The 26,924-nt window shown below is 43.1% G+C and overlaps 1 protein-coding gene across 2 annotated transcripts in view; it reads left to right on the forward strand.

The window, feature by feature from the left end:
• Nucleotides 1–26,924, forward strand: part of LOC126237373 (uncharacterized) — a 786,945-nt gene that overhangs the window by 88,397 nt on the left and 671,624 nt on the right. For both annotated transcript variants that reach the window (XM_049947458.1, XM_049947457.1), the window contains exons 5-6: nt 1,059–1,384; nt 22,452–22,616. In XM_049947458.1, the coding sequence (XP_049803415.1) occupies nt 1,059–1,384; nt 22,452–22,616 (491 nt within the window). The remainder of the gene's footprint in view (nt 1–1,058; nt 1,385–22,451; nt 22,617–26,924) is intronic.

The raw sequence follows: 26,924 nt of genomic DNA on the forward strand, positions 1-26,924 counted from the left end.
GTCTTGGTCACCGATGCTGCAGCTAATCGGGCCCCCACAATCCGCCCTCTTTGTAACTCTGTTAAGTCTTCCATTGTACGTCGACCTCGACCTGTGAATGCAAATACGAAGTGTTCACTACTCCTACACAACCTGCACTGACGCCTAGTCCGTACTGAACACGCACAGTCCAGCGCGATACGTGCCTACCTGCGTTGTTGACCGTCAAACACAACCATCCCATTAATACCACTGTTCACATTATTTTGCCTATCCCCTGTATTTCGCCTGCTGAATAGTTTGCCTTCTGTATAACTTAGCGGAATGCTGGTGTTTCTCGATGTTGGTGTGTCTTGTGGTAAGTCATGTCGAGGTAGCTAATACATTTGTTTCATTTTTGTTCGTGTGTAAATATTATTGTTTCGGTTCTTAAAGAGATTTTGAATATTCATTACATCTCTGGTACCTCCTTCGATTATCGACATTTGTCATCTACATGTCCATTATAATACAAAATTTCTTCGGTCATTTCTGTTCCAATAGACATATGCAGCCACCATCTACAGTGTCAGGTATGATACATCACATTGCTTAAATGTTGCCATAAATGCAACAGAAGTGTAACGAGCTAGTGTAGTATTCGCGAAAATGTCATGGAAATGCTCGTCTGATTCATTTAGTGGACATTACATAAGATGCGTTGGGCATACAAATAAGTTTACTACCAAAATTACAAGAACTGAGTTACATTACTTCCAACTACATGTATCACACGAAATGCTAAACATCCTCACATTAAACAAAATAGGGCATTTACAAAGGCTTATCGACTCTCCTTCTTGTCGCACACTGTTTAGAAATGGAAAACACAAAGCGGTAAATAATAGCAGCGGAGGAAATGCTGCCGTCTTAGCACCATAGGGTGTCCTGCAGTACTTTAATGCAGATGTTTTGGTAGCTGAAAATTCCTAGTGAACGAGCCTCAAATCATTGGCTTGTATTTGGTCTAATTTTTTCGTCTAATGTGTCTATATCTAACACACACCAGGCTGAGTCGATTTTCTTTCCTTGACTTCCAGGTTCCAGTAAAAGTACGTGCGAAAGTGAGCAGGTACCACCAACAACGCTGCTGCCAGCAGATCACACAACAGTCCCTCTGTCGAGGCAGCAAACAACAGCCACATTATCGACAGAGAAAGTGGCAACCACACGACTGACAGAGGGAACGACAACCACAATGTCAACAGAGCAGAAGGCAACTACACTGCTGACGGAGGGAACGACAACTACAATGTCGACAGAGCAAACGACAACGAATTCGCTGTCGACAAAATGGACACCAGATCCCAAGATAACACAGCCACCGCAAAGCACTGAGAGCAAATACACGAAGCCAGATGGAAATGTAAGTTTCTCTCTACCGTTCTTCGTAGGTCTGTTGCATACCCACAAAAAACCCCTGAGTGCCGAGCGGTTAAAGGCGCTACAGTCTGGAACCGCACGACCGCTACGGTCGCAGGTTCGAATCCTGCCTCGGGCATGGATGTGTGTGATGTCCTTAGGTTAGTTAGGTTTAAGTAGTTCTAAGTTCTAGGGGACTTATGACCACAGCAGTTGAGTCCCATAGTGCTCAGAGCCATTTGAACCAAACCCCTGAGTGCAAGCTCGCAGGCTCGTTTGAAAAAGTTGCGTTAATTATGACACGAAAAAAATTAGCTGCTAATGATCGCGACTTGTATCAGGTGCGCGACAGAAAATGGGTGTTCGTTAAGCGCAGAGATCAACCTTGCATGGGATGTATGTACTATTCTTCACGAAGTGGACATCGTCGACATTCAAGAAATGTTCAAAACAAACCATTATCTTGCCCCATGAACACCGAGTGAAAAATGGCTCTCCACATTGATCACAAGGTTGGCACCATCAACATCGAAGGCGAATTTCTTGGGTGTTACAAACCGTGCAAGACATTCAGCCAGCTATCAGTTCTTAAAGAATTCAAACAGAATCATAATGGTGTAACAGGGTGATGAACACTGGAATGTGATGGCATGCAACCGAATACAAAACAGTCTGCCGTGGAGCATATCGCGGAACTGGTTAGCCTTTAAGGTGCGCTAATATGTTTCATAGATACGCAAAAAAACTTCCAGAAGCTGAATTTAACCGGTGGTTCCACGTGGTATGAACTGCAATGTCACACTTTTCAGGAGGGATAGTTTGCTCTAGAGGAGTATCATTTAAATATGCAAACCAGGAATCGAACAAGAACGAGTTATTTTGACCAGCTACAGACCAAAAACAGTGTTCATACCATAGTTGTAGTTCTACATCTACATCTACATTTATACTCCGCAAGCCACCCAACGGTGTGTGGCGGAGGGCACTTTACGTGCCCCTGTCATTACCTCCCTTTCCTGTTCCAGTCGCGTATGGTTCGCGGGAAGAACGACTGTCTGAAAGCCTCCGTGCGCGCTCTAATCTCTCTAATTTTACATTACTGATCTCCTCGGGAGGTATAAGTAGGGGGAAGCAATATATTCGATACCTCATCCAGAAACGCATCCCCTCGAAACCTGGTGAGCAAGCTACACCGCGATGCAGAGCGCCTCTCTTGCAGAGTCTGCCACTTGAGTTTGTTAAACATCTCCGTAACGCTATCACGGCTACCAAATAACCCTGTGACGAAACGCGCCGCTCTTCTTTGGATCTTCTCTATCTCCTCCGTCAACCCGATCTGGTACGGATCCCACACTGATGAGCAATACTCAAGTATAGGTCGAACGAGTGTTTTGTAAGCCACCTCCTTTGTTGATGGACTACATTTTCTAAGGACTCTCCCAATGAATCTCAACCTGGTACCCGCCTTACCAACAATTAATTTTATATGATCATTCCACTTCAAATAGTTCCGCACGCATACTCCCAGATATTTTACAGAAGTAACTGCTACCAGTGTTTGTTCCGCTATCATATAATTATACAATAAAGGATCCTTCTTTCTATGTATTCGCAATACATTACATTTGTCTATGTTAAGGGTCAGTTGCCACTCCCTGCATCAAGTGCCTATCCGCTGCAGATCTTCCTGCATTTCGCTACAATTTTCTAATGCTGCAACTTCTCTGTATACTACAGAATGATCCGCGAAAAGCCGCGTGGAACTTCCGACACTATCTACTAGGTCATTTATATACAAGCAGTGGTCCCATAACACTCCCCTGTGGCACGCCAGAGGTTACTTTAACGTCTGTAGACGTCTCTCCATTGATAACAACATGCTGTGTTCTGTTTGCTAAAAACTCTTCAATCCAGCCACACAGCTGGTCTGATATTCCGTAGGCTCTTACTTTGTTTATCAGGCGACAGTGCGGAACTGTATCGAACGCCTTCCGGAAGTCAAGAAAAATAGCATCAACCTGGGAGCCTGTATCTAATATTTTCTGGGTCTCATGAACAAATAAAGCGAGTTGGGCCTCACACGATCGCTGTTTCCGGAATCCATGTTGATTCCTACATAGTAGATTCTGGGTTTCCAAAAATGACATGATACTCGAGCAACGCCCATTTTCCCTCTCATGGTTTCTGGACCTAAATACTCCCTATTGTCCTTGCAAGGTCACGCACATGAGAAGCAGTCGTTGGGGCAGAGCACCTTCAACTTCTCCCAGCACAAGAAATCACTTTCCAGCCAGTTTACCATACGGATTAACAGTCGGCGTAATTGTACACGAATGCGTTAAGGTTCAAATGGTTCAAACGGCTCTGAGCGCTATGGGACTTAACTTCTGAGGTCATTAGTCCCCTAGAACTTAGAACTACTTAAACCTAACTAACCTAAGGACATCACACACATTCATGCCCGAGGCAGGATTAGAACCTGCGACCGTAGTGGTCAAGCGGTTCCAGACTGTAGCGGCTAGAACCGCACGGCCACCCGGGCCGGCCGAATGCGTTAAGGCATTAATGTTAGCTGATCTTGATACCACTCTCTTGATACGTCTGAATTCCACGATTCCTTTCATATCCATTTCCTCTTCAAATACCGGTTGGTTAGAGTTGAAAACAATATTCTTACTGAACGATGGGATAAACTTACTTATCTCATCTAAAATTTTTTGATCCGATTCCGCAGTTAGCTGTGCGTCATCAAGTTGACGATTTGTTTGCAATTTCGTTAACTTCCGTCTTACAATTCTGTAGCACTGTTTGAAGTTTTGCATCTATCCACAGCTTCCCTCGTTTCCCTTGCTGTGGACGATCTGCCATGTACGTGATTATGTTTAGTACCCGCTCCATGGACAACGATTGTCCTTTACTATGTTTCACTGGAGGCGTGTTTGGTGGCTCCCTGTCCGACAAGGATGATGAACTATATGGCTCGACACCTGTTTCGGTATCATTTTCAGTAATTACCATCATTGTACTCCTCACATACATTGTCCGCACAGTCGAGCGTGTAGACCACAGATGCCACTGACTAATCTTGCACTAACGCTAATATTTCATCTGCCACTTCTTTCTCATTGTGCGAAATTCCTTGGGTTCCTTTCTAACGAAATGTCAACTTCGGCAGCTGTTGTTATAGATGTAATGCAATATTTCCTCTGTTTATCGTTGTCGTTGCCCTGCTATGCATCAACACCACTCGCACTGTTGCACTGTTGAGAGTTACTCGTCGATTAAGCGGTTCAGCTACGCTTCGTAGCCTCCTGCGGTGCTCACCATTGGGTATCTCCAGTCCCGCCCCAGTTGCCATTAGCAGCCAACATTGAGGTTACGTGGTAGACAATATGTGGGGGATCGAATGCGTAAACATCATTCGTCTTTTGAGAACTTGCACTCAACGGGTTCCATATCAGTGACAAGTAGACCTTAGGAGAAGCCCTAGAAAGACTCTAACGCGGCACGTTACAAAATCAAAGCTGCAATTGTATGCACTCTTTGAGAACGTAGCGAATTTAGCGAAAACAGCTATATTTTGAATCATGTGTTGCAGCTGTATGTACTCTTTGGTAACGTAACGAATTTGCCGAAACCAGCGTTGTCGTTGGTAGGTTTTTTTGATTTAATTGAGAGTGATTTAGGGTGCGCCGCCAGTATTCAGATCTATATACTGCATCCTGATTGCAGAAACAGTTAGCTACCATGAAGCACTGGAAATTTTCACACTTTCACCGTTTAGCAAACCACGCCAGTCATCAAACCACTCGTGCAAATAAGCGCAAGAATTTCTATAGCTTGTCTACTGATGTACTTTTGTGTGTTGGTTAGTCACGCTTAGGGATTGCTTCTCTGTTTTTCAGTATAAGTCATTATCAGTCACGGAGTGCTTCAGCAGTCAGAATGAAAAAGAATTGCTACACAGACGATACCACACATTGCCGCCAATTCTCCTGTTTATTGGTTTTCTTATCATTCCGTTTTTTGCAGTGTCGCAACATTTGACATCATTGGCCGTAAATACGAGTATATTGTAAAAGCTAATGGCAGCCATGTCATAGAAGTTAGTCTCCTGTGTGCCAGGATAAATCAATTAAAAGTAGCATAACAGTTCTGAAATTGCACTGTGTCGGCCAACTTCGACCTCTCATATAGCGCTTTTCCCGGTGATTTATGGGAAATGCTTAATTTCAAACGTGCTTCGTTCGCCTTTCGAGTGGAGTAGATGTTTCCATCTTTTTTTGCAGGATTTCTAGTAATAATTGTTGTGTCGATTCCCTAAGGTCTCGACACAATGAGTGGCTAGGTGCACGCGAAACTAACGCAGACGGGCGTAAATTCTGAAACAGGAGACTGGATGAAAAACTATAAAGAAAAGAAGAGAGATTGTCATCTACTTAACTTTTAATGATGTTCTTCTTGTTGAAATACATCTCTTGCATAGTAGTAAGCAATTAGCAATGATACACATGGCGCCTTGCTAGGTAGTAGCGATGGACTAGCTGAAGGCTATTTAATCTGTCTCTCGGCAATTGAGAGGAAGACTTGATACGTCTTGTCGCAAGCTATGTCGTCCGTACAACTGGGGCGAGGTCAAGTCCGTGTCTTGTGACCTGCCCTGTGGTGGCGCTACGTTTGCGAATACACAGTGGCGACACGCGGGTCCGACATGTACTACAGGACCGCGGCCGATTTAAGTTACCACCTAGCAAGTGTGGTGTCTAGCGGTGACACCACAATAATCACACCTAGTGTTTAACTCTTCTTGACGTAATTAAATTGAAACAAAGTCTTTAATTATTTTTTTTTTACTAAGTACTGACCAACAGAATTTTCCCTTACAAAGACAACTCAGACTTAACCTATTCATTTACTACTCACAATATAGAAGCCCAACGCATCTGACTGCTATGCATTGACAACATGACTTCCAATAATTAACACAAAAGAATGGCCCTGAATCGCAAGAAATCCTAACAATAATAAAAATAAAAAAATATGAAATTAAACAAATATGAAACTACCTCCAACTCTGTTAATTGCCTAAACTCATTTCAGTCACGAATCCCGATAGTGAAAACCTCATTCTTTTTATAAGTCACCTATCTCACAGAAAATCTTCATAACACGAACTACAGCAATTGCAGCAAACAGCAACTACAGCCAGCTAAATGAAAAGATTCTAACTCTCTCTCAGCACTATGGGACTTAACATCTATGGTCATCAGTCCCCTAGAACTTAGAACTACTTAAACCTAACTAACCTAAGGTCATCACACAACACCCAGTCATCACGAGGCAGAGAAAATCCCTGACCCCGCCGGGAATCGAACCCGGGAACCCGGGCGCGGGAAGCGAGAACGCTACCGCACGACCACGAGCTGCGGACTAAAAGATTCTAACTACTATAGACTCAAACTAGTAGGTGGCATATGGTTAGCAAAAGAAAAATTTGGTTGAACAAATAATATATTTAGAAAATTTTACCATCCAGTTCCAAAAATTATATAGTTGTCAATAACTCCACTACCCAAACATTATTGACCATACATCCATTATCATACCTTTCCTTGCATCTTCCCTTATAAGAAATTTCCTCTCACCTTACACTGCGTGTCCTACCAACACTGAGTCTCCACTTCTCTATCAACTCGCTACGTACCAGTCCGTCCAGCGACAGAATCTCTTGCCGAGGGCGCAGAGTGCTGTCAGCGATATTAACACAGTCTGTAGCGGTGCCAACATATAAACAGGCTACTTACAAAATGTCCGTAGCTTCTGGTATTACGTCATTCTTGCAGATAATGCGATCGGACGTTTCGGCTTGCTTGTTGAGGTCTTATTCCGGGAACCTTCGGCACATTGTGGTTTACTGAGAAGCTCTCGTTAATTTAATCGTAGTATTTCTCGCGTTTATTCGTCTCCGCAGGGCAGAAGCTGAGGCTATAAGACGAGACATTTCAGGAATCTCCCGTAGCGCTCCTTCTCCAGAATTCGATAGCATCACAGCCGAAAGGAAAGTGTCGTCGAGATCTGGAAGAGAAATAACGTCTTCATCTCAACTGCCTTTGAATGAAACACTACTGTTGTCATGGAAACGGTCACCCGCAACAGAGAAATGTTTCAACTGTAGTTGGAAGCCGTGTACTGCAAGTAAATGTAGACGCTGTTCGAACGTTTGAAGAAACACCGATCCACTGCAAAGAAATTCAAAGCTACAAAACGATAATTCCAGACGCCTCATTTCAAAAAGTGTTTCTGCCAACTAAAGTTACGCCTTACCCAAGATCCAAGAATGAACATTGTGTCTCACTTTGAATGAAATGAAGTTACTGACCTCGGATAAAAAAACTGACGGTAATTGGCCAAGTCAAATTCGAATAAAATTCCAAGCTTTCGATATCGTCGTCAAGGACTAAGTCCCGATGTCGTGAAACTGGGGAGGCTCCCACTTTTATGTGAGGGAACTGCGGAACTGCATCTGATTGACTGTATTACGTCACGGAAATGGCTTATACTGCGGCGGCGCCCTCAACTCTCATAGACCATGTCTGCGCTGTCTATCCAATGTCATTTGTAGTGCCGCCAATCACGTCGAGCGTACATTACGAGACTACGTTCGTTCTTTATCAAGTGTACAATTTTATGCCTTAATAACTGCGTACCTGGGTCTCTACTGAAGTTTGCATCATGTAATGTAATTTTCAGTGTTTCTCCAATCAACAGCTTATTGACTCGCTCTCCACGATTTTACTTATTCGAGATATTATTAGGCTGATGCGTAAGTTGATAGCGTTTCCGGTTGCTATGGATTTGTTTATTCACTGTCATTTTATGTTTGTAATTAGCTGTTGCTATTTGAGTCTAGAGATTTTCATGTTGTCTTTTCGAGATAGTGAGTGGACTTATAGACGCTAGAAAATGGAATGCTAAGTGGAGAAATCGGAACAGTTCTGACTTTCTTCTGTTTGAGTTCAAATAGAGGGGCGACAACAGCAGAGGCAGCCTGAAACAATTGCGTCGTGTACGAGGATAATGCCTTTTGTACAGAACACTGCAAGAAAATCGTTTTCTCATTCTTAGGAGGATGTTTTTGGCACTAATAACCCTCCATGTTAAGGAAGACCTTCGATGTTTGATGAAGATCGTTTAAGCGCATTTATCCACAATGGTCCGAGTCACTGTACTCGAGAACTGGCAAATATGATGAACTGTGTTCATTCCACCATCGTGCGACATTTGCATGAAATGGGGAATGTTGAGAAATCGCGTGTATGTGCACCGCATGCTCTGTGCCGAAATCACAAAAAGCAGCGGGTGGCCATATGTGAATCTCTGAATTGGCTCGTAACCAACACTAACTATTCATATCCTGTATCGTTGTTGGCGACGAGAAACGTATCTTTATGCTAACATAAGGAAAAGGAAGGGACGGTTGAGCGCAAACATAGCAGCAACTCGGTGTACAAAGCCCTGTGCGCATCCACAAAAAATAATGTTATACATCTGGTGGGACACCGACGGTGTGGTGTAATACGAATAACTTCCCCGAGGTGTAATCAACACGGTTGACATTTACTGTGAACAAGTTAGGCGTCATGCAGTCAAGACTACGAAGTGTGCATGAAGTGATGCTACTCCACGGTAACGCCTGCCCGCATACTGCAACACTACAAAAGACGCTATGCAGGAGTTGGACTGGGAAGTTATTCCGGATCCTCCTTATTCACATCATCTTGTGCCCTCAGATTTTCACCTTTTCCGCTGCTTCAGAGGCCTTCCTCTCCGAATGAAAATGCGCTCCGAACATGGCTCGACGAGTTTTTCGCCTCAAAACCACGTATTTTCTACAGTCGCTGAATCTAAAAGCTACCCTAGCGTTGGCAGACTGTTTTAAACAGTGAAGGAGAACACATTATTGATGACTAAAGCCTCTGTTATAAGTGTATGTTGCGTTTCTGGGTAAACAGTACGCACTTATGCATGAACCTAATATTTCGAGTTTCCCTCATATCGGGAGTCAACGAGTTCCAGAAACGAACCATCTCGTGTAGCTCGGCTGCCCAACTGCTGCCAGGTGGCGCACTGGTTAGCAGAGTGGACGGGAAGGCGACAATTCAAACCCGCGTCTGGCCACCCATTTTTAGGTTGTCCATGACTTCCCTAAATCGCTCCAGCAAAACTCCAGGATGGTTCCTTTGAAATGTCTGTAATGACCTCGATGTCACTGCGACGTTAAATCCTGATCTTCCTTCCTTTTTTCGATGGCTGTGACGAGCGGCAGTATTCTGTCTCCGCTGCTGCCAGCTAGACGGCGTTCACTACGTTTATATGCTACACATCTTCCGAAAGACTAAAACCGTTTTTCGCTGTCTTGTTTACATGTTAAGATCGGAAACGGATTCTCTAGCACAGTTACACTATGTGATCAAAAGTATCCGGACACGCATAATAACATACGTTTTTCATATTAGGTGCATTGTGCTGCCACCTACTGCCAGGTACTCCATATCAGCGACCTCAGTAGTTATTAGACATCGTGAGAGAGCAGAATGGGGCGCCCTGTGTAACTCACGGACTTCAAACGTGGTCAAGTGATCGGGTGTCACTTGTGTTGTACGTCTGTACGCGAGATTTCCACACTCCTAAACATGTCTAGGTCCACTGTTTCCGATGTGATAGTGAAGTGGAAACGTGAAGGGACACGTACAGCACAAAAGCATACAGGCCGACCTCGTCTGTAGACTGCCTGAGACCGCCGACAGTTGAAGAGGGTCGTAATGTGTAATAGGCAGACATATATCCAGACCATCATACAGGAATTCCAATCTGATTCAGAATCAATAGCAAGTACTATGACACTTAGGCGGGAGGTCATAAAACTTGGATTTCATGGTCGAGTGGCTGCTCATAAGCAACACATCACGCCGGGAAATGCCAAACGACTCATCGCTTGGTGTAAGAAGCGTAAACATTGGACGGTTGAACGGTGGACAAGCGTTGTGTGGAATCACTGTACACAATGTGGCGATCCGTTGGCAGGGTAAGGGTATGGCGAATGCCCGGTGAATGTCTTCTGTTAGCATGTTTAGCGCCAAAAGTAAAATTCGGAGGCATGGTGTTATGGTGTGGTCGACCCTTGTTGTTTTGCACGGCACTATCATAGCACAGGACTATATTGATGTTTTAAGCACCTTCTTGCTTCCCACAGATAAAGAGCAATTCAGGGATGGCGACTGCATCTTTCAAAACGATCGAGCACCTGTTCATAATTCACGGCCATTATCAAGTGGAATTCTGCGAAAATGTGCTTCACCTCATGTCAGACCTTGATAACTGCAAAAGTGGTTTTTAAATAAATGGCCGGCAACTGTGGCCGAGAGGTTCTAGGCGCTTCAGTCTGGAACAGCGCGACCGCTACAGTCGCAGCTTCGAATCCTGCCTCGGGCATGGATGTGTGTGATGTCCTTAGGTTAGTTAGGTTTAAGTAGTTCTATGTTCTAGGGGACTCATGACCTCAGAAGTTAAGTCCCATAGTGCTCAGAGCCATTTGAACCATTTTTAAAGAAATAATTTTAGCGTCAAAGGTGACCATGACAGCCTTTAAAAAGCTTGACTGTGGATCCGAGGTATGAGGAGAGAGAATTACTGAAATCGTAATGGTGGCATTCGGCTGCTGCGGCATGGCTGTTGGCCTCCAGCCCTAAGAGAAGAGAATTGGCGTTTACAAATATAAACACAAACACAGCGCCACGACTAACAGCCGTCGGCTACTAGTGAACGCTTCCTACAATAACGTCAGCTTCATTCTACAGCCAATCATCATAGTTATAAATGTCCGCATTCAGGGTGGCGGATTGTTAATCGAAAGGGCATGGGCCAGATTCCCAGCAGTGTCGGAGATTCTCTTCACTTGAGATCTAAGTGCTGTGTTGTCCTCACATTCGTATCATCGTAATCGATATATTCACTATCGAGATGCTCTTATGGGCACGTCCCGAAAGCAAATGAAAAAAAAAATCATGACGATAAACACTGGGAATACTATAGATTAATTAACGAAAGTTTGGCGTTGTGTCACAGAGTGTAACCAATTACCCGAATAAAACCTCGATGTGAAGGTCGAAACGTACCAGCAGAGGATTCTGCGAGATTGATGCAGTACCAACACAGAAGAACTTCGAACGTAAACTACAACTGTCGCGGAAGGCTACTTTCCTAAGGTCCTCATTTTCTTTCTTACAATTGTCTCTCAGCTGTCAGAAGTAATGGAAAATCAGGAACAACGACTATAATGGCAGCGCTGGAGCAAAATTAAATGATGATGCTCTCTCCGACTGATGCGCTTAACACGACATGGTAGTAGAGTGTGTGTGCAGTTTGATGAAAACTATGTTTAGTGCTACAGGCAGAACAACAGCTTCACTAACAGTAGAGCACGAGCGCAGCAATATTACACACACTGCCACTGATAATACCGTGATGAACTGAGGCGCAAAGCGCCTGGAAAAATAAAAACTGCTTTACTCTGTTGCCTCTTTTCACTACAAGAAAGACCTCAGAGAGGACAGATGGCCCCTTGAGGCATTTAACCAGCAATGCGTGATAGGTATAGGTCACTCCTAATCTAAAAATTTGTATTGTAGTAGCTATTAAAAACTACTGAGGGTTTAGAGCTTAACAAAATTAAAGATGATCGTAGTTTACAGCGTGTGTTTCAAGCAAACCTGATATACAGCCTCAGTTCAACTGGCTCTGAGCACTATGGGACTTAACATCTGTGGTCATCAGTCCCCTAGAACTTAGAACTACTTAAACCTAACTAACCTAACGACATCACACAGATCCATGCCCGAGGCAGGATTCGAACTTGCGACCGTAGCAGTCGCGCGGTTCCGGACTGAAGCGCCTAGAACCGCTCGGCCACCGCGGCCGGCCTTCATTTTGGGAAACAAGTTGAAGTCGCTTGGTGCAAGATCGGGGCTGTAGGGCGGATGAGGGAAAATTTCCCAGTTGAATGAATTAAGGAGTTCTTTAGCGCGGTTTGTAATGTGAGGTCGAGCATTATCGTGCAAAAACAAAATTTTGGACGTCAGCTTTCCTCGGCGTTTGTGTTGAACTGCTCTTCTAAGGCTGTGCACAGTTTGACAGTACTGGGCAGAATTTATGGTTGCTCCACGTTCGAGAAAATCAATAAGAAGCACACCTTGCCTATCCCAAAACTCTGTCACCATCAACTTCCTTGCTGACAAGGTTAGCAAATATTTTCATGGTTTTTGGGGGGACCGTGTGTGCTCCCGATCCATAGACTGTAATTATGTCTCGCAATTGACGTGTTTCACCAAGTCTCGTCACTGGTTACGATTCGATCCAGTAATGAATCACCATGTTTGTGGTAGGCCTCCAGAAATGTCAACATTGCCCCCATTCGCTGTTTTTTATGGTGCTCTGTAAGCATTTTGGGTACCCATCGTGCACAAAATTTGTGGTAGCCCAGCTTTTGAGTGAAAACTTCAAACAACAAAGTCCGTGAAACTTGTGGAAAATAAAGCGAAAGCTCCGTTATTGTGAAGCGACGGTTTTCACGAATCGTTTCATCAACTTTAGCGACAAGATCGCCAGTAACAACGCTCGGGCGTCCACTCTTCTCTTCATTATGAACGTCGGTTAGGCCATTTTTAAACTGAATGCGCTATTTCCGGACGGAAAATTCACTCATTACGTTGTTTCCGTACACTTCGCACAGTTCACGATAAATTTCTGTAGGTTTAAGGTTTTTTGCGAGCAAAACCCATATCACAGACCGCACCTCACAACTGGCGGGATTAGATTGCAACGCACATTTCAAATTCGAATATCTAAGAAACCAGACGCGCAGAGAAGTTCCCGCAGTCATGGATGGATGCCGACTGAGCTGTTGAGCACGTACATACCAAAATACGCATACGCAACCGGCCCGCACCTATCGGCGTTAGACGGAGACATTTCCTACTTTCTGAATAGCCCTCGTATGTATTCAAAAACCACTGTTATAGCTTCGACTGCGTGACAATTATCAAATGTAATTCTGCGGAAGTGTGCTTCACGACATGACGGATCATGATAATTGCAAAAGTGGTTTTTAAATAAATAATTTTACCATCAAAGGCGACCATGACATGGTTTAACAAGAATTACTTGACTGTGAATCCCAGATATGAGGGATCAGAATTATTTAAGTCGTAAGGGTGGCATTCGGCTGCTACGGTATGGCTGTCAGCCTCCAGCGCTAAGAGAAGAGAATTGGCGTTTGCAAATATAAACACAAAAACAGAGCGCCACGACTAACAGCCATCGGCTACTAGTGGACGCTTCCACCCTAAATAGTAGGCCCACGTCAGTGCACTAACGACTTCCAAAACATCACAGAACCATCCACAGCGTAAACTATACCTTCCCCACACTGCTTGTTAAGCGCCACAGCGTGCCGTCCGTACACTCGGTCCCTTGCATCAATTGAGAAAGGGCAAAATAGCTGCTAGTCGGACTAAACAGCGTGAATCACCTAAAACTTGTGCCGCAAATATTGCAGAAATGGAAAGTGCTTCTGATGTGTGGTTTTCACGGCGTGGACTGGTAGTCAGTGCCTCGTATTGTTAGCCAATCAGCACAGTGTAATAACAGTTAGAAAGTTTATTTTTGCGCAAACATACATTTTTAAATGGAATAATGCCTATTGACATTAACAAACTAAAAGTAGGGTAAATTAGGACGTCATTGGTGTTTGTCGAAGCACTCTAGTGAGAGTCTTTACGAGACATTTTAAAAGTTCCCACATCACCAGCGCATACAATAATTACGTGGATTCTGACCAGTAACAGGGCAACTGACCATTACCAGTTGTGTTCAAAATGACCAGGCTTCCAGTCTGGAATAGAACGTCTGCTGCGCCAGTGCTAGCATGGTTGCATGTTATCGTGTGTACATGGTGTGTCCTTTCCCCATGGAAAAAAAGTCTACAGGCCTCGAAACCGGGAAACGGTCCGGCCAAGGTACAGGTCTTGTGCACCCAATCGAACGATTTTGAGACAATTCGTGAAGACGTATTGTAATACTTACTGTACTATGGGCTGGTTTCTCGTAATCTGGAAAGGACGTCTTGTAGCATCCGTCTTTTACCGCTCGTGGAAGATGGTCCGTTAGGACGGAGCAATACTCGTGTGCATTCAGTGTTCTGTTAATGAAATACGAGCCTATGAGCTGATAGTTTACTATCCTAGACCGCACCTTTGCGCGCTGACGTTCCACCTGACGAACCAATGGCGACTGTCAACTGACTGATAATGTATGTTTCGGTGGTTTACCTGGCCATGATTGGTAAATGTGGCTTTGTCACTAAACAAGATACATGATATATCTGGAGTATCCTAATGGCCACATACGGAAGTTAACACAGTTCTCACAATCGTTTCCATGCAGCTCCTGACCGAGAGAGATGTGACATGGATGGAACACATCGATCTAGAGTGCATAGGACACATGACTGACTTATGTCACTTCCTTGTGCGATTGCTGGGAGCTAACATGCGGATCAACTGCAACAACAGTAAGAGTAGTAGGGATTTGGGCTTATGAGGACACTTTTTGTAGCAAATTGATATGCAAATTAATTAAATTGATCAATTAATCACCCCACCCCACTCATCTCCACCCACCTTCACCCCCCAACCACGCTCACCCCCACCGCCAGATGACGTCACGTGTTTTCCCCAGCCTGTGTGTGGGCCCCAGCCTCTGCTCCCTCCCCCTCCCCACCCTAGCCCTCCCCCAACCTATCCTATTTGCGGGAATTTCGAATTTTGCAAGGAATTTCGAATTTTGGCCGGAGTTTCTTTGTCCCAGGGCTGTGCTGACATCCCACCCCATCTTCCAACCAGGAATTGGTAGGAAATTAAAATTGGTGGTGCCCTTTCTGAGATTAGAACCCTGGTCTTCCAGGGCGGAAAGCCCAAGTGCAACCCCCTAACACAATCAAACCGACAGAGGCGCTTGGCATTGACGGGAAATTAAAAATGGCGGTGCCTTTTCTGGGACTCGAACCCTGATCCTACTGGATAGGGATAGAAAGCTTAAGTGCACCCCCCCCCCCCGCAACACATGGAAACTGTCCAGATGTGGGAGAGGAAGGTCAGGTTAGTGTACTTTATTTGCTTTGATTGGGAGAATGAAGCAGAGATCGGTCCTAATTACGTAATTAATTATAAAGATTGGGGCTAATTACACAACAATATGCATAGTGCTACACAAGGATGGCATAAAAGTAAATTACAGCTCAAAAACTGACGATACCATACAACTGGTGTTATCCTGCTGGGAAAAAATTTCGCAGTACTATTCGAAACTAGCGAAGGACACACACAAACTCTATCCTATACCTACCAGCTGGTCAGAAAAAGGCAGGGATGGAAGGTACTATATTTATTGTTTTTGACAGGAGCTATGTTCATCTGACGAGATGCTCGTGTTGGACAGAGAGGAGTTTAAAAAGTGCATTACCTGTAAGTATGCAGTATCTATCGTTGTTTGACGTCAGGGTTAGCTACAGAGACCTGCTCAAAAACCACCTACAGCCCAGGTAACCAAGCCAATACACGATACCGCAAATGGTTGAGAAAACGTGCATCACAATTCTAATTACACTTCGAACTTGTTGTGAAAAAACCAGAACTTGTAATGAACAGGTCATAATGCAGCACGTGCACTGGGGAAAATAGTTGTCCTAAAAGGTTGCAGAGGGGGCGGTAGTTGAACGTGCGTTCTCCTCCATAGGCGTCCACAAACTGCCGAAAATCGAGGCCCTCTTCCTCCCTCCCTCCAACCCCTCCCTCCATCCACCTACAGTGGGGGGAGGGGGGCAGGCTTCTTGATATGGCCAACTGCTCTGCCAAGCTTCTCGTACTTTTTCTGCGCTCTCACTGCCTGCCCTTTGCTGTCAGCCCTCTGCGGCCGCTGCCCGCACTCGGCTTTCCACCATTTGGCTGTCGCCTTAAGGCGACGGTCATATACCAACACAGTAGTGTGTATAGTCAAGTAAACAATGAGAGATAAATGGACAACCACCTGAAGTTCAACTCGTTCATCTAAAATATAGCGACAGATCACCCACTCCCTGGACAGAGAACGGCTGTGTGTGGCGACCACCACAGCATACATGGCCTTCCTCCCCCACGCCCGCAGCAGCCCGACTTTCGTCGATGGAGAACAATTGTATCTGACGTCAACACATCTATAATCAATCATATATTTAAAAAAGCAAACCATAATTGCGACGATGATAAATGTCCTCTTTCCATGAAAATAGGCGCAGTCCATTTACTTTTAGTTTTATGATCAAAATCGGTATAGCTTTTACAGTCAACTGCAGGATACAATCTGCATCTCATTATTTTGCGACGTCCAACGGAGGGCACCACAACCGATCACAAATGATCAGCAGAAAAATGTACACCATGTGTAAAATCAAGAAAAAATTCCACTATTTTGCTACAAAAGTTACCGATCACCACAGAATGTCCTCGCTATTTCAGAACCATCATCAGAGTAAAGAAAAAGCGATAATTTAAACTCCAAAGAAAAAGAAGTAATAACCTATATTAAGCAATTTCTTCCAGAAACTTCCTGGCAGATTAAAACTGTGTGCCCGACCGAGACTCGAACTCGGGACCTTTGCCTTTCGCGGGCAAGTGCTCTACCAACTGAGCTACCGAAGCACGACTCACGCCCGGTACTCACAGCTTTACCTCTGCCAGTACCTCGTCTCCTACCTTCCAAACTTTACAGAAGCTCTCCTGCGAACCTTGCAGAACTAGCACTCCTGAAAGAAAGGATATTGCGGAGACATGGCTTAGCCACAGCCTGGGGGATGTTTCCAGAATGAGATTTTCACTCTGCAGCGGAGTGTGCGCTGATATGAAACTTCCTGGCAGCTCAGTTGGTAGAGCACTTGCCCGCGAAAGGCAAAGGTCCCGAGTTCGAGTCTCGGTCGGGCACACAGTTTTAATCTGCCAGGAAGTTTCATATCAGCGCACACTCCGCTGCAGAGTGAAAATCTCATTCTGGAAACATCCCCCAGGCTGTGGCTAAGCCATGTGTCCGCAATATCCTTTCTTTCAGGAGTGCTAGTTCTGCAAGGTTCGCAGGAGAGCTTCTGTAAAGTTTGGAAGGTAGGAGACGAGGTACTGGCAGAGGTAAAGCTGTGAGTACCGGGCGTGAGTCGTGCTTCGGTAGCTCAGTTGGTAGAGCACTTGCCCGCGAAAGGCAAAGGTCCCGAGTTCGAGTCTCGGTCGGGCACACAGTTTTAATCTGCCAGGAAGTTTCATATCAGCGCACACTCCGCTGCAGAGTGAAAATCTCATTCTGGAAATTTCTTCCAGCTTGTTGAACAAATTACACGACATCAGAGCATCTCTTGCGTTCAGTGTCGGTGAATAAACTGTCATGCACATGAAATAACAGTAGAGAATTCAATCTTTCATGCCATTGGATCACATGCCGGAAAAACATTCATTTTACATTTGACAACAACAAGACATATTTCAAGAGAACGTAGCTGTTTTGTGCACTATGTTAGGTCCCCTCTTACCAGTGTGGTGCTATATCATACTGTATTAGCGTTTACAAAACATATCGTGAGAGCCTGTCTCGCCCTGTGTAGGTGGGAGATTAAAATTTCGTTAAAAGATATCACCGCAACGAAAAAAAAATAAACGCTTATTATGTGGCGCCCTAGCCATCTCTTCCACCCGCCAGGCGGCACGTTATCGACATCAATTTGATAGGCTAATTAATTAAATTGATCATGAGGGTCACTTTACATGGTGAACAATTTTTTTTAGCAGTCGGATTACACTCACCAAGTAGATCAACTGAGAATCCATTTAGGGAACACAATATTCTTTCCAAGGAGCACTATTGAGAAATGACATCTGAAGCTAATCACAGCGTACAATATACATTTCGCGTGAGGACCGCGCTATTAAAATCACGATCATAACTCTTCTGAATAAATAGCGGTCTTGAGTCTACAAGCAAACATGGGTCGCTGATAGCGTTATTCTTTCTGGCAGAAATGCTGTCTGAAATGATCTCTGCAATTTGGAATCAAGTCTGTCCATTCAACTACGTATTTGCGTTGGATCCTCTAGAGACGTCTTTTAACTATTACAGCCACTGGTGAATCATATTCGTGCCATTCTCGTATCTTGAAACGAGTCACCTTTTTTCGAACCTATCTGCTAAGGATACCATACACCACGAACTCCCTCTGCATCTTATAACTGCTCTTAACTCTCTGCCTTACCCTCCCTGCAGCTTAGTCCATGTGATCGTCCCAATTTAAGTCTGCCCAGAACTGAAGTCAGAGAGCGCTATATCTAAGACCTTCTGCATCCTGTGGGGAAACAGAATGAGCGTTTTGACCACTCGGTGGAAATGGGAACATGGTGTCATAGCTCCGCCAACTGTCTACAGTGTGTAAGGCCAGCGCCAAACGAAGCTTTCCCATGCAACACAAGGTAGTAGAAGATAGAACGAGCAGTTACGGTGGTGTTTCTTGTTGGGAAAGTTAGGAAGACTACACCTCATACATGGTATGGAGGAAGGACGAAGATTTTGCTACATCATTACGACACATCTCCAAAATACATTCAGGTACTGCAGTCCGAAGGAGATCTGTGTCTCTCAGAGGGCATTCATGTCTAACACCCAAACATATGTGGCGATCCTATTAAATATACAGCTATTGGTTCACGGAACAAGTAGTGATGTCATGTCCACATGGATAGAAGTAACATAAAATCGATAAAATGACGGAAAATAAGTATAAATTGAGGGAAAATACGCCAAATACGGGGAAATTGAGGGAGTACTTGCATGTTTCTGATTGGCGCAGAACAATTTTTGTAAATGGGAACGAGTATACGACAGCAAGACGAATACGGGAAAATGGCAAGATGGAAGCACTGTGTACTGGGGATACAATCTTTTATTTTTCATAAAGGCAACATTCTACTGTATGTGTATTGAGGTAACAGTGACATGTGCGAGTTGACTGCTGTCTTCGATGCTTTCCTGGCAAAAAGAGAACCATGCACTTGGGTTTCTCACCCAGTAGAATCAGGATTAGAGTCCTGGAAAGGGCACTGCCAATTTTTATTTCCTGCCAATTCCTGGGTGGGGCGGGACGTCTGCACAAAGAAATTCCCACAAAAATTCGATATTCCCACCAAAATTCGAAATTTTCTCTTGTGGAGGGGGAGGGGTGGGGGAGGGGCCAGGCGGAGGATGGGCTGGGGCCCATGTGCAGGCCGAGAAAAACACGTGATGCCATCCAGGGGTGAGAGTGGGTGTGGTTACAGGCGGGAGTGGGGATGGGGTGGCGGTGATTAGTCGATCAACGTAATTAATTTTCATATCAATTTGATGTCAAGTGCATGCTGAAAACCCCATCTCCCTACTACTAGCAAGAACGTTAATTTCCCCCTCCTCTGGCGTCACTTATGTTTCCTAGGTGTTGCACTACCACTTTCACGCAACTGGTTGAAGAGGTTAATAAATAACTGCCTATATAGGTGGCGTCTATTGGGGTATCTTGCCGCATTCTTCCTACATTCTCCTTACACCATGAGCGTGCCAGCTTTTCCTGCAATCGTAAATCACATCGGCAACTCACTACTTACTTCTTGAACTGTCACACTCTTACTAACTAGCATGTCGTAATGAACTCAAGGAAAACGCAAGCACACTGCAAAAAAACATGACAAATCGTACCTTCAACTATGCAGATTGAATGACACAAACGGGTGTCGGTGTGGAAACTTTTCAAAATAAGTCATCTCGTAAATGACTCTAACTAGAATCCTGTAACAAACACCACTGACATTCTAATTTGCTCTCTCTAACTATTACTACAATCTGTTTATTTACGTAATATTTCCGGTGCAAGTTTTAGGTTGTGGTGCGGTGGGTGGAATAATAGAATAAATGTTTTGTATTTATGCTGTTTGCCGTTCTCAACACTGGCTCTCTAACTACAATATTGGCAACCAGAAAGTGATTAGCAAAATGTGAAGCCTATAATTAGAATTCCTAGTGCCCACTTCATCTGAGAAATACATTTATAGCTACAGCTTATAGCTCTGAGGAATTAGGAGATTGTCTGGGATTCATAATCAAAAACCATTCTCTCTAAAATGTTCACTATATTCTGAAAGTCACAGACCAAAAAGAATCCACACAATCCATCTACCAGAGCAGTTCAGAGTCTAATTCGCTGATGCAACTATAACTGTTCAAATTAAATGTTTAAGTGAATGCTCGCCATAATTTGATGATAATGTTCATCAAACGCCACGCTAAATAATGGTAGAATGTCTGTCCTGTGGCGGCACGTGAAAATACGACATACGCAAACTGAAGATAGATCATTAAAGTCATCCCAGAATTAACACTTCATTCGAAAACGATTTTTTCATCGTTATGCGTATCCCGAGTAACTTATTACTGCATCCGAGGCTGTTCATATAAACGATACCGAAGCGACGCGACTCCCGGCACAGGTGGTGCGCTAATCAGCGTCTGGAGAGAATTGGGGCTTTTCTTCTTTTGCGCTGCGTTCTTACATATAAAGCCGCGGTGCGGACGGCTAAGGGAACGCCTGATCAAATCTGCTCTCCCGACTAGCCGCTGGGCTAGTAATGCACCACTTTAAGTTATCGAATAAATCATTGCTTCCTTTGCTGATGGCTGATGAAGCTCTCAATTTAAATGTGCAATCAGCACACAGGTAAGTAATCATAATAAAAGTCTGACGTGCCTGAGTCAAATATTTTGGGCGATATAATTAATTTAATTACACTACACGCAGTAGACGAGCTCTGAACTTGCCCTTTGGATATACGCTATCGCTATAGCTTTATAGGTATTCAGTTGAAACTTCTCACATCTTTATGATTATAGCGGATCTCCCTTCTACTTAAATTTAAACATCCTAGCTTTATTTATTCGCCTACTTAATCTATCTTGCTTCCTTAATTTTTAAGACAAAAACCAGAAAATCATGAATTTCAACTAAAATTTTAATTTGTGAGATCCAGAATACTGTTTCTACTAAATTATTATGCAAAAGGAATCTAAATATAAATTTTTAAGTTTCTAGCTCTTTTCTGTTGCGCCAATGAGTTTTACAGAAAAATGTCCAAATTTCGAAAATGGTTAAAGTTATTGAACTGATATTCAACACATATTGATTTAGTATTACTCCTGACATGCTAGAAACGTTTCAGGTTATTTACTTGACTTTTAAAGTATTGCGCAACATTTATGATGTCAGAGCTAGTTACAGCGGACTGGCTGGCACACAATGGAAAGACTGATGTGAAATTTATAAGGCGTGAGTAGGCTGCTTCCCTACAAGGTGTTCACCTTTATATCGATTTAAAGCTCTATCATAGCTCAGTTTCAGCAGGACTTCAGGGCTGACAGTCGCCATTAACTCTGAATTCTGTGCAAGCAGGACTGTTTCAGGCTTGATTTATCCGCGTATACGTGAGGACTGTTTCCGAAATTATTGTGAAGACAATATTTGAGAAATACATCATACCAATGAGTTACATGAGGCTTCTTAGTGACAAATACATCAATTGATCATATCAAAAACCGGTCAGAGCCCTGATAGATACTATGAACACCTAATACTTAAGCACAAAATATCGAGTAAATACAAGGGTTTTTCTAAAAATACCTAATTGCATTCTCAGCACTGATAATGCACACAAGTCTCATAATTTTGCAGTTAGTAACACAATGTTAGCCCATTAATATCTTGATTTGTTATCGACATCTAAGCTCACGGTCGCTAAATATATTGTCCACTACAATGTCACATTCTGCTTTTGTACCAACCCTATAACACTCAGCGTTTTGAATTTCCGTCCTTTGGCTCATAAAGCCATCTTCATTAATGCAAATATTTTTCTTCATTTTTGTTGCAGGACAGACTAGCAACTCGTGACGCAGTTCAGGATGCGCTGGAGCAACTGAAATCACGAAATTTTACGGACGACGATCTCAAGAACCCCGTCAATATGCTGAACAAACTGGAAATAGTCGTAACCTCCATGAACAACCAAACGCGAAAGGAGGCACTAAAACGAGAGGTACTAAAACGATTAAATTTATATATGTGACATATGATATCTGGCCAACTAGCACTTGACTAGTGTTATGTCGCTCTGCACGCAAGCTGAAGATGAACAGATAGAGCAAGTGTATGAGGATATTGAAAGGGTAATGCAGCATGTAAAGGGGGACGAAAATCTAATAGTCATGGGCGACTGGAATGCAGTTGTAGGGGAAGGAGTAGAAGAAAAGGTTACAGGAGAATATGGGCTTGGGACAAGGAATGAAAGAGGAGAAAGACTAATTGAGTTCTGTAACAAGTTTCAGCTAGTAATAGCGAATACCCTGTTCAAGAATCACAAGAGGAGGAGATATACTTGGAAAAGGCCGGGAGATACGGGAAGATTTCAATTAGATTACATCATGGTCAGACAGAGATTCCGAAATCAGATACTGGATTGTAAGGCGTACCCAGGAGCAGATGTAGACTCAGATCACAATATAGTAGTGATGAAGAGTAGGCTGAAGTTCAAGACATTAGTCAGGAAGAATCAATACGCAAAGAAGTGGGATACGGAAGTACTAAGGAATGACGAGATACGTTTGAAGTTCTCTAAGGCTATAGATACAGCAATAAGGAATAGCGCAGTAGGCAGTACAGTTGAAGAGGAATGGACATCTCTAAAAAGGGCCATCACAGAAGTTGGGAAGGAAAACATAGGTACAAAGAAAGTAGCTGCGAAGAAACCATGGGTAACAGAAGAAATACTTCAGTTGATTGATGAAAGGAGCAAGTATAAACATGTTCCGGGAAAATCAGGAATACAGAAATACAAGACGCTGAGGAATGAAATAAATAGGAAGTGCAGGGAAGATAAGACGAAATGGCTGCAGGAAAAATGTGAAGACATCGAAAAAGATATGATTGTCGGAAGGACAGACTCTGCATACAGGAAAGTCAAAACAACCATTGGTGACATTAAAAGCAACGGTGGTAACATTAAGAGTGCAACGGGAATTCCACTTTTAAATGCAGAGGAGAGAGCAGATAGGTGGAAAGAATACATTGAAAGCCTCTATGAGGGTGAAGATTTGTCTGATGTGATAGAAGAAGAAACAGGAGTCGATTTAGAAGAGATAGGGGATCCAGTATTAGAATCGGAATTTAAAAGAGCTTTGGAGGACTTACGGTCAAATAAGGCAGAAGGGATAGATAACATTCCATCAGAATTTCTAAAATCATTGGGGGAAGTGGCAACAAAACGACTATTCACGTTGGTGTGTAGAACATATGAGTCTGGCGACATACCATCTGACTTTCGGAAAAGCATCATCCACACAATTCCGAAGACGGCAAGAGCTGACAAGTGCGAGAATTATCGCACAATCAGCATAACAGCTCATGCATCGAAGCTGCTTACAAGAATAATATACAGAAGAATGGAAAAGAAAATTGAGAATGCGCTAGGTGACGATCAGTTTGGCTTTAGGAAAAGTAAAGGGACGAGAGAGGCAATTCTGACGTTACGGCTAATAATGGAAGCAAGGCTAAAGAAAAATCAAGACACTTTCATAGGATTTGTCGACCTGGAAAAAGCGTTCGACAATACAAAATGGTGCAAGATGTTCGAGATTCTGAAAGAAGTAGAAGTAAGCTATAGCGAGAGACGGGTCATATACAATATGTACAACAATCAAGAGGGAATAATAAGAGTGGACGATCAAGAACGAAGTGCTCGTATTAAAAAGGGTGTAAGACAATGCTGTAGCCTTTCACCCCTACTCTTCAATCTGTACATCGAGGAAGCAATGATGGAAATAAAAGAAAGGCTCAGGAGTGGAATTAAAATACAAGGTGAAAGGATATCAATGATACGATTCGCTGATGACATTGCTATCCTGAGTGAAAGTGAAGAAGAATTAAATGATCTGCTGAACGGAATGAACAGTCTAATGAGTACACAGTATGGTTTGAGAGTAAATCGGAGAAAGACGAAGGTAATGAGCGAGAAACTTAACATCAGGATTGATGGTCACGAAGTCAATGAAGTTAAGGAATTCTGCTACCTAGGCAGTAAAATAACCAATGACGGACGGAGCAAGGAGGACATCAAAAGCAGACTCGCTATGGCAAAAAAGGCATTTCTGGCCAAGAGAAGTCTATTAATATCAAATACCGGCCTTAATTTGAGGAAGAAATTTCTGAGGATGTACGTCTGGAGTACAGCATTGTATGGTAGTGAAACATGGACTGTGGGAAAACCGGAACAGAAGAGAATCGAAGCATTTGAGATGTGGTGCTATAGACGAATGTTGAAAATTATGTGGACTGATAAGGTAAAGAATGAGGAGGTTCTACGCAGAATCGGAGAGGAAAGGAATATGTGGAAAACACTGATAAGGAGAAGGGACAGGATGATAGGACATCTGCTAAGACATGAGGGAATGACTTGCATGGTACTAGAGGGAGCTGTAGAGGGCAAAAACTGTAGAGGAAGACAGAGATTGAAATACGTCAAGCAAATAATTGAGGACGTAGGTTGCAAGTGCTACTCTGAGATGAAGAGGTTAGCACAGGAAAGGAATTCGTGGCGGGCCGCATCAAACCAGTCAGTAGACTGATGACAAAAAAAAAAAAAAAAAAAAACCTATGAAGGATGTACCAACGGTCACTGTTCCTAACCAAAACAAGACTATTTCTTCACAGCCCACAGTTTTATTACAATGAGTCACAACTGAACAAATCGACCTCGGCAAGAACAGCGATACAAACAAAAAAATCAATACATGAGAGAACTCGACTAAAAGAATTAACGTTTATTGAAGCAATACACACATCCCTTACGTTTCAAGTAAGTATCGTTGGCAGTAAATTCCAGTATATTCTTCGTGCGCATTGGAGCCCTTCAAATGGTTTCTTCGGTGGCATAAACTAAAGATGCCGGTTTTCGACTTGTGTCACTTTTCTTGTCTAGGCGTGAGGCCAAATTTCACATAACCACTTGCTAATAAAAGGTAGATTTAAGTTCTGAACACACACACGCACACACGTAAACAGATAAAAACATAAAATTACAGTAATTTTTATATACGTTTAGGTAAGTGAAATGGATTACGTCGCAGATTCACAGAGTATTAATGTCGCTAGTGCAAATTTTCGTACGTAAAGTTATGTATCTAATCTGTTGAGAATTTGTCGAAACTCTATTGAAAAATCTATAAGTAATTAACTGTAGCTGCGGTGAAACTGGAAAGTGAAACAGCTATAACAAGGTTTCTATACCTATACGATTGCTCATGTATAGCAAGAGCGGTCTTTCGCTAAATATAATAACATAGCGTCAGAAATGAAATATTTCCAAAGCTTCTCCTTCAAGAAAACGAGGGTTTCCTACTCCAGTTTATACAGTAATGCAAAGGAACTGACTGTGGGTAACATCTTCACTTTCCCTGCACAATAGAATGTATTTACATTTTTATTGTTAACTTTATGTATAACTGATACTATCAGAATGTACTCTGCTGTTAACTATGCTTAATATTGTCAGTAGCGTGTCATTCAGTTCACATATACACATTCGTCTGTTTGTTATGGAGATGGCTACCCTAAGATGTAAGACGACTTCTCTCATCCAAGATCTAATGTCTGCGGTAGAAGATGGTCGCTGGATATGTGATGCAGGAGATATTTTGTTGGACTAAAGGAAGCTGACAGTATTGTGGTGATCAGTTTCGTAAATCAACGAAATGCCTGGAAATGTAAATGACTTGGTCTGTAGCTTCGTCGCACCACCTGGCTGTTAAAACTGCTTTAAATGCTTTGAGTGGGGTGTTTACATGGGATCCGATGGTTCAATTCACAAATACATGTACACGATGCTTCTTAATCGCAACAGTGGACACCCTCGTAGTAATTTATTTACATAGCCTGATGTCAACTTATTTAAACTTCCACTTTCAATCTAAATCAATACTTGGTCCTTACATTAATGAATTCGACAGTCAGTACACTGTTCGAGATCTGTTTCCGTAGTATTACAAATCGCTCAGTAGAAGCTTTCTTTTGTAACAGTCGCTGACGCTGTAGTTCACTGGCTCTTTCCTCCTCTCGATTAACACACGCAACCGCTATCTTCTGCTGTTGTTCCGTAATCTAGAATCTTTTTGACAGTTCTCATACTTCCAGAGTCATAATTTTTGTGAACTCAATAACCTGTAGCGTCTACCATCACTTGATAAATCTGTCTCATATTCTTCTCTGAGTTTCTGTCTTGATCAGTGTCTTCAGGTTTTGATTAATAATTCTGATACGTGAAAACTCATCTAAGAAAATTACTCGTACAACA

The sequence above is a fragment of the Schistocerca nitens genome, chromosome 2 (genome assembly GCF_023898315.1).
Source record: "Schistocerca nitens isolate TAMUIC-IGC-003100 chromosome 2, iqSchNite1.1, whole genome shotgun sequence".
NCBI lineage: Eukaryota > Metazoa > Arthropoda > Insecta > Orthoptera > Acrididae > Schistocerca > Schistocerca nitens.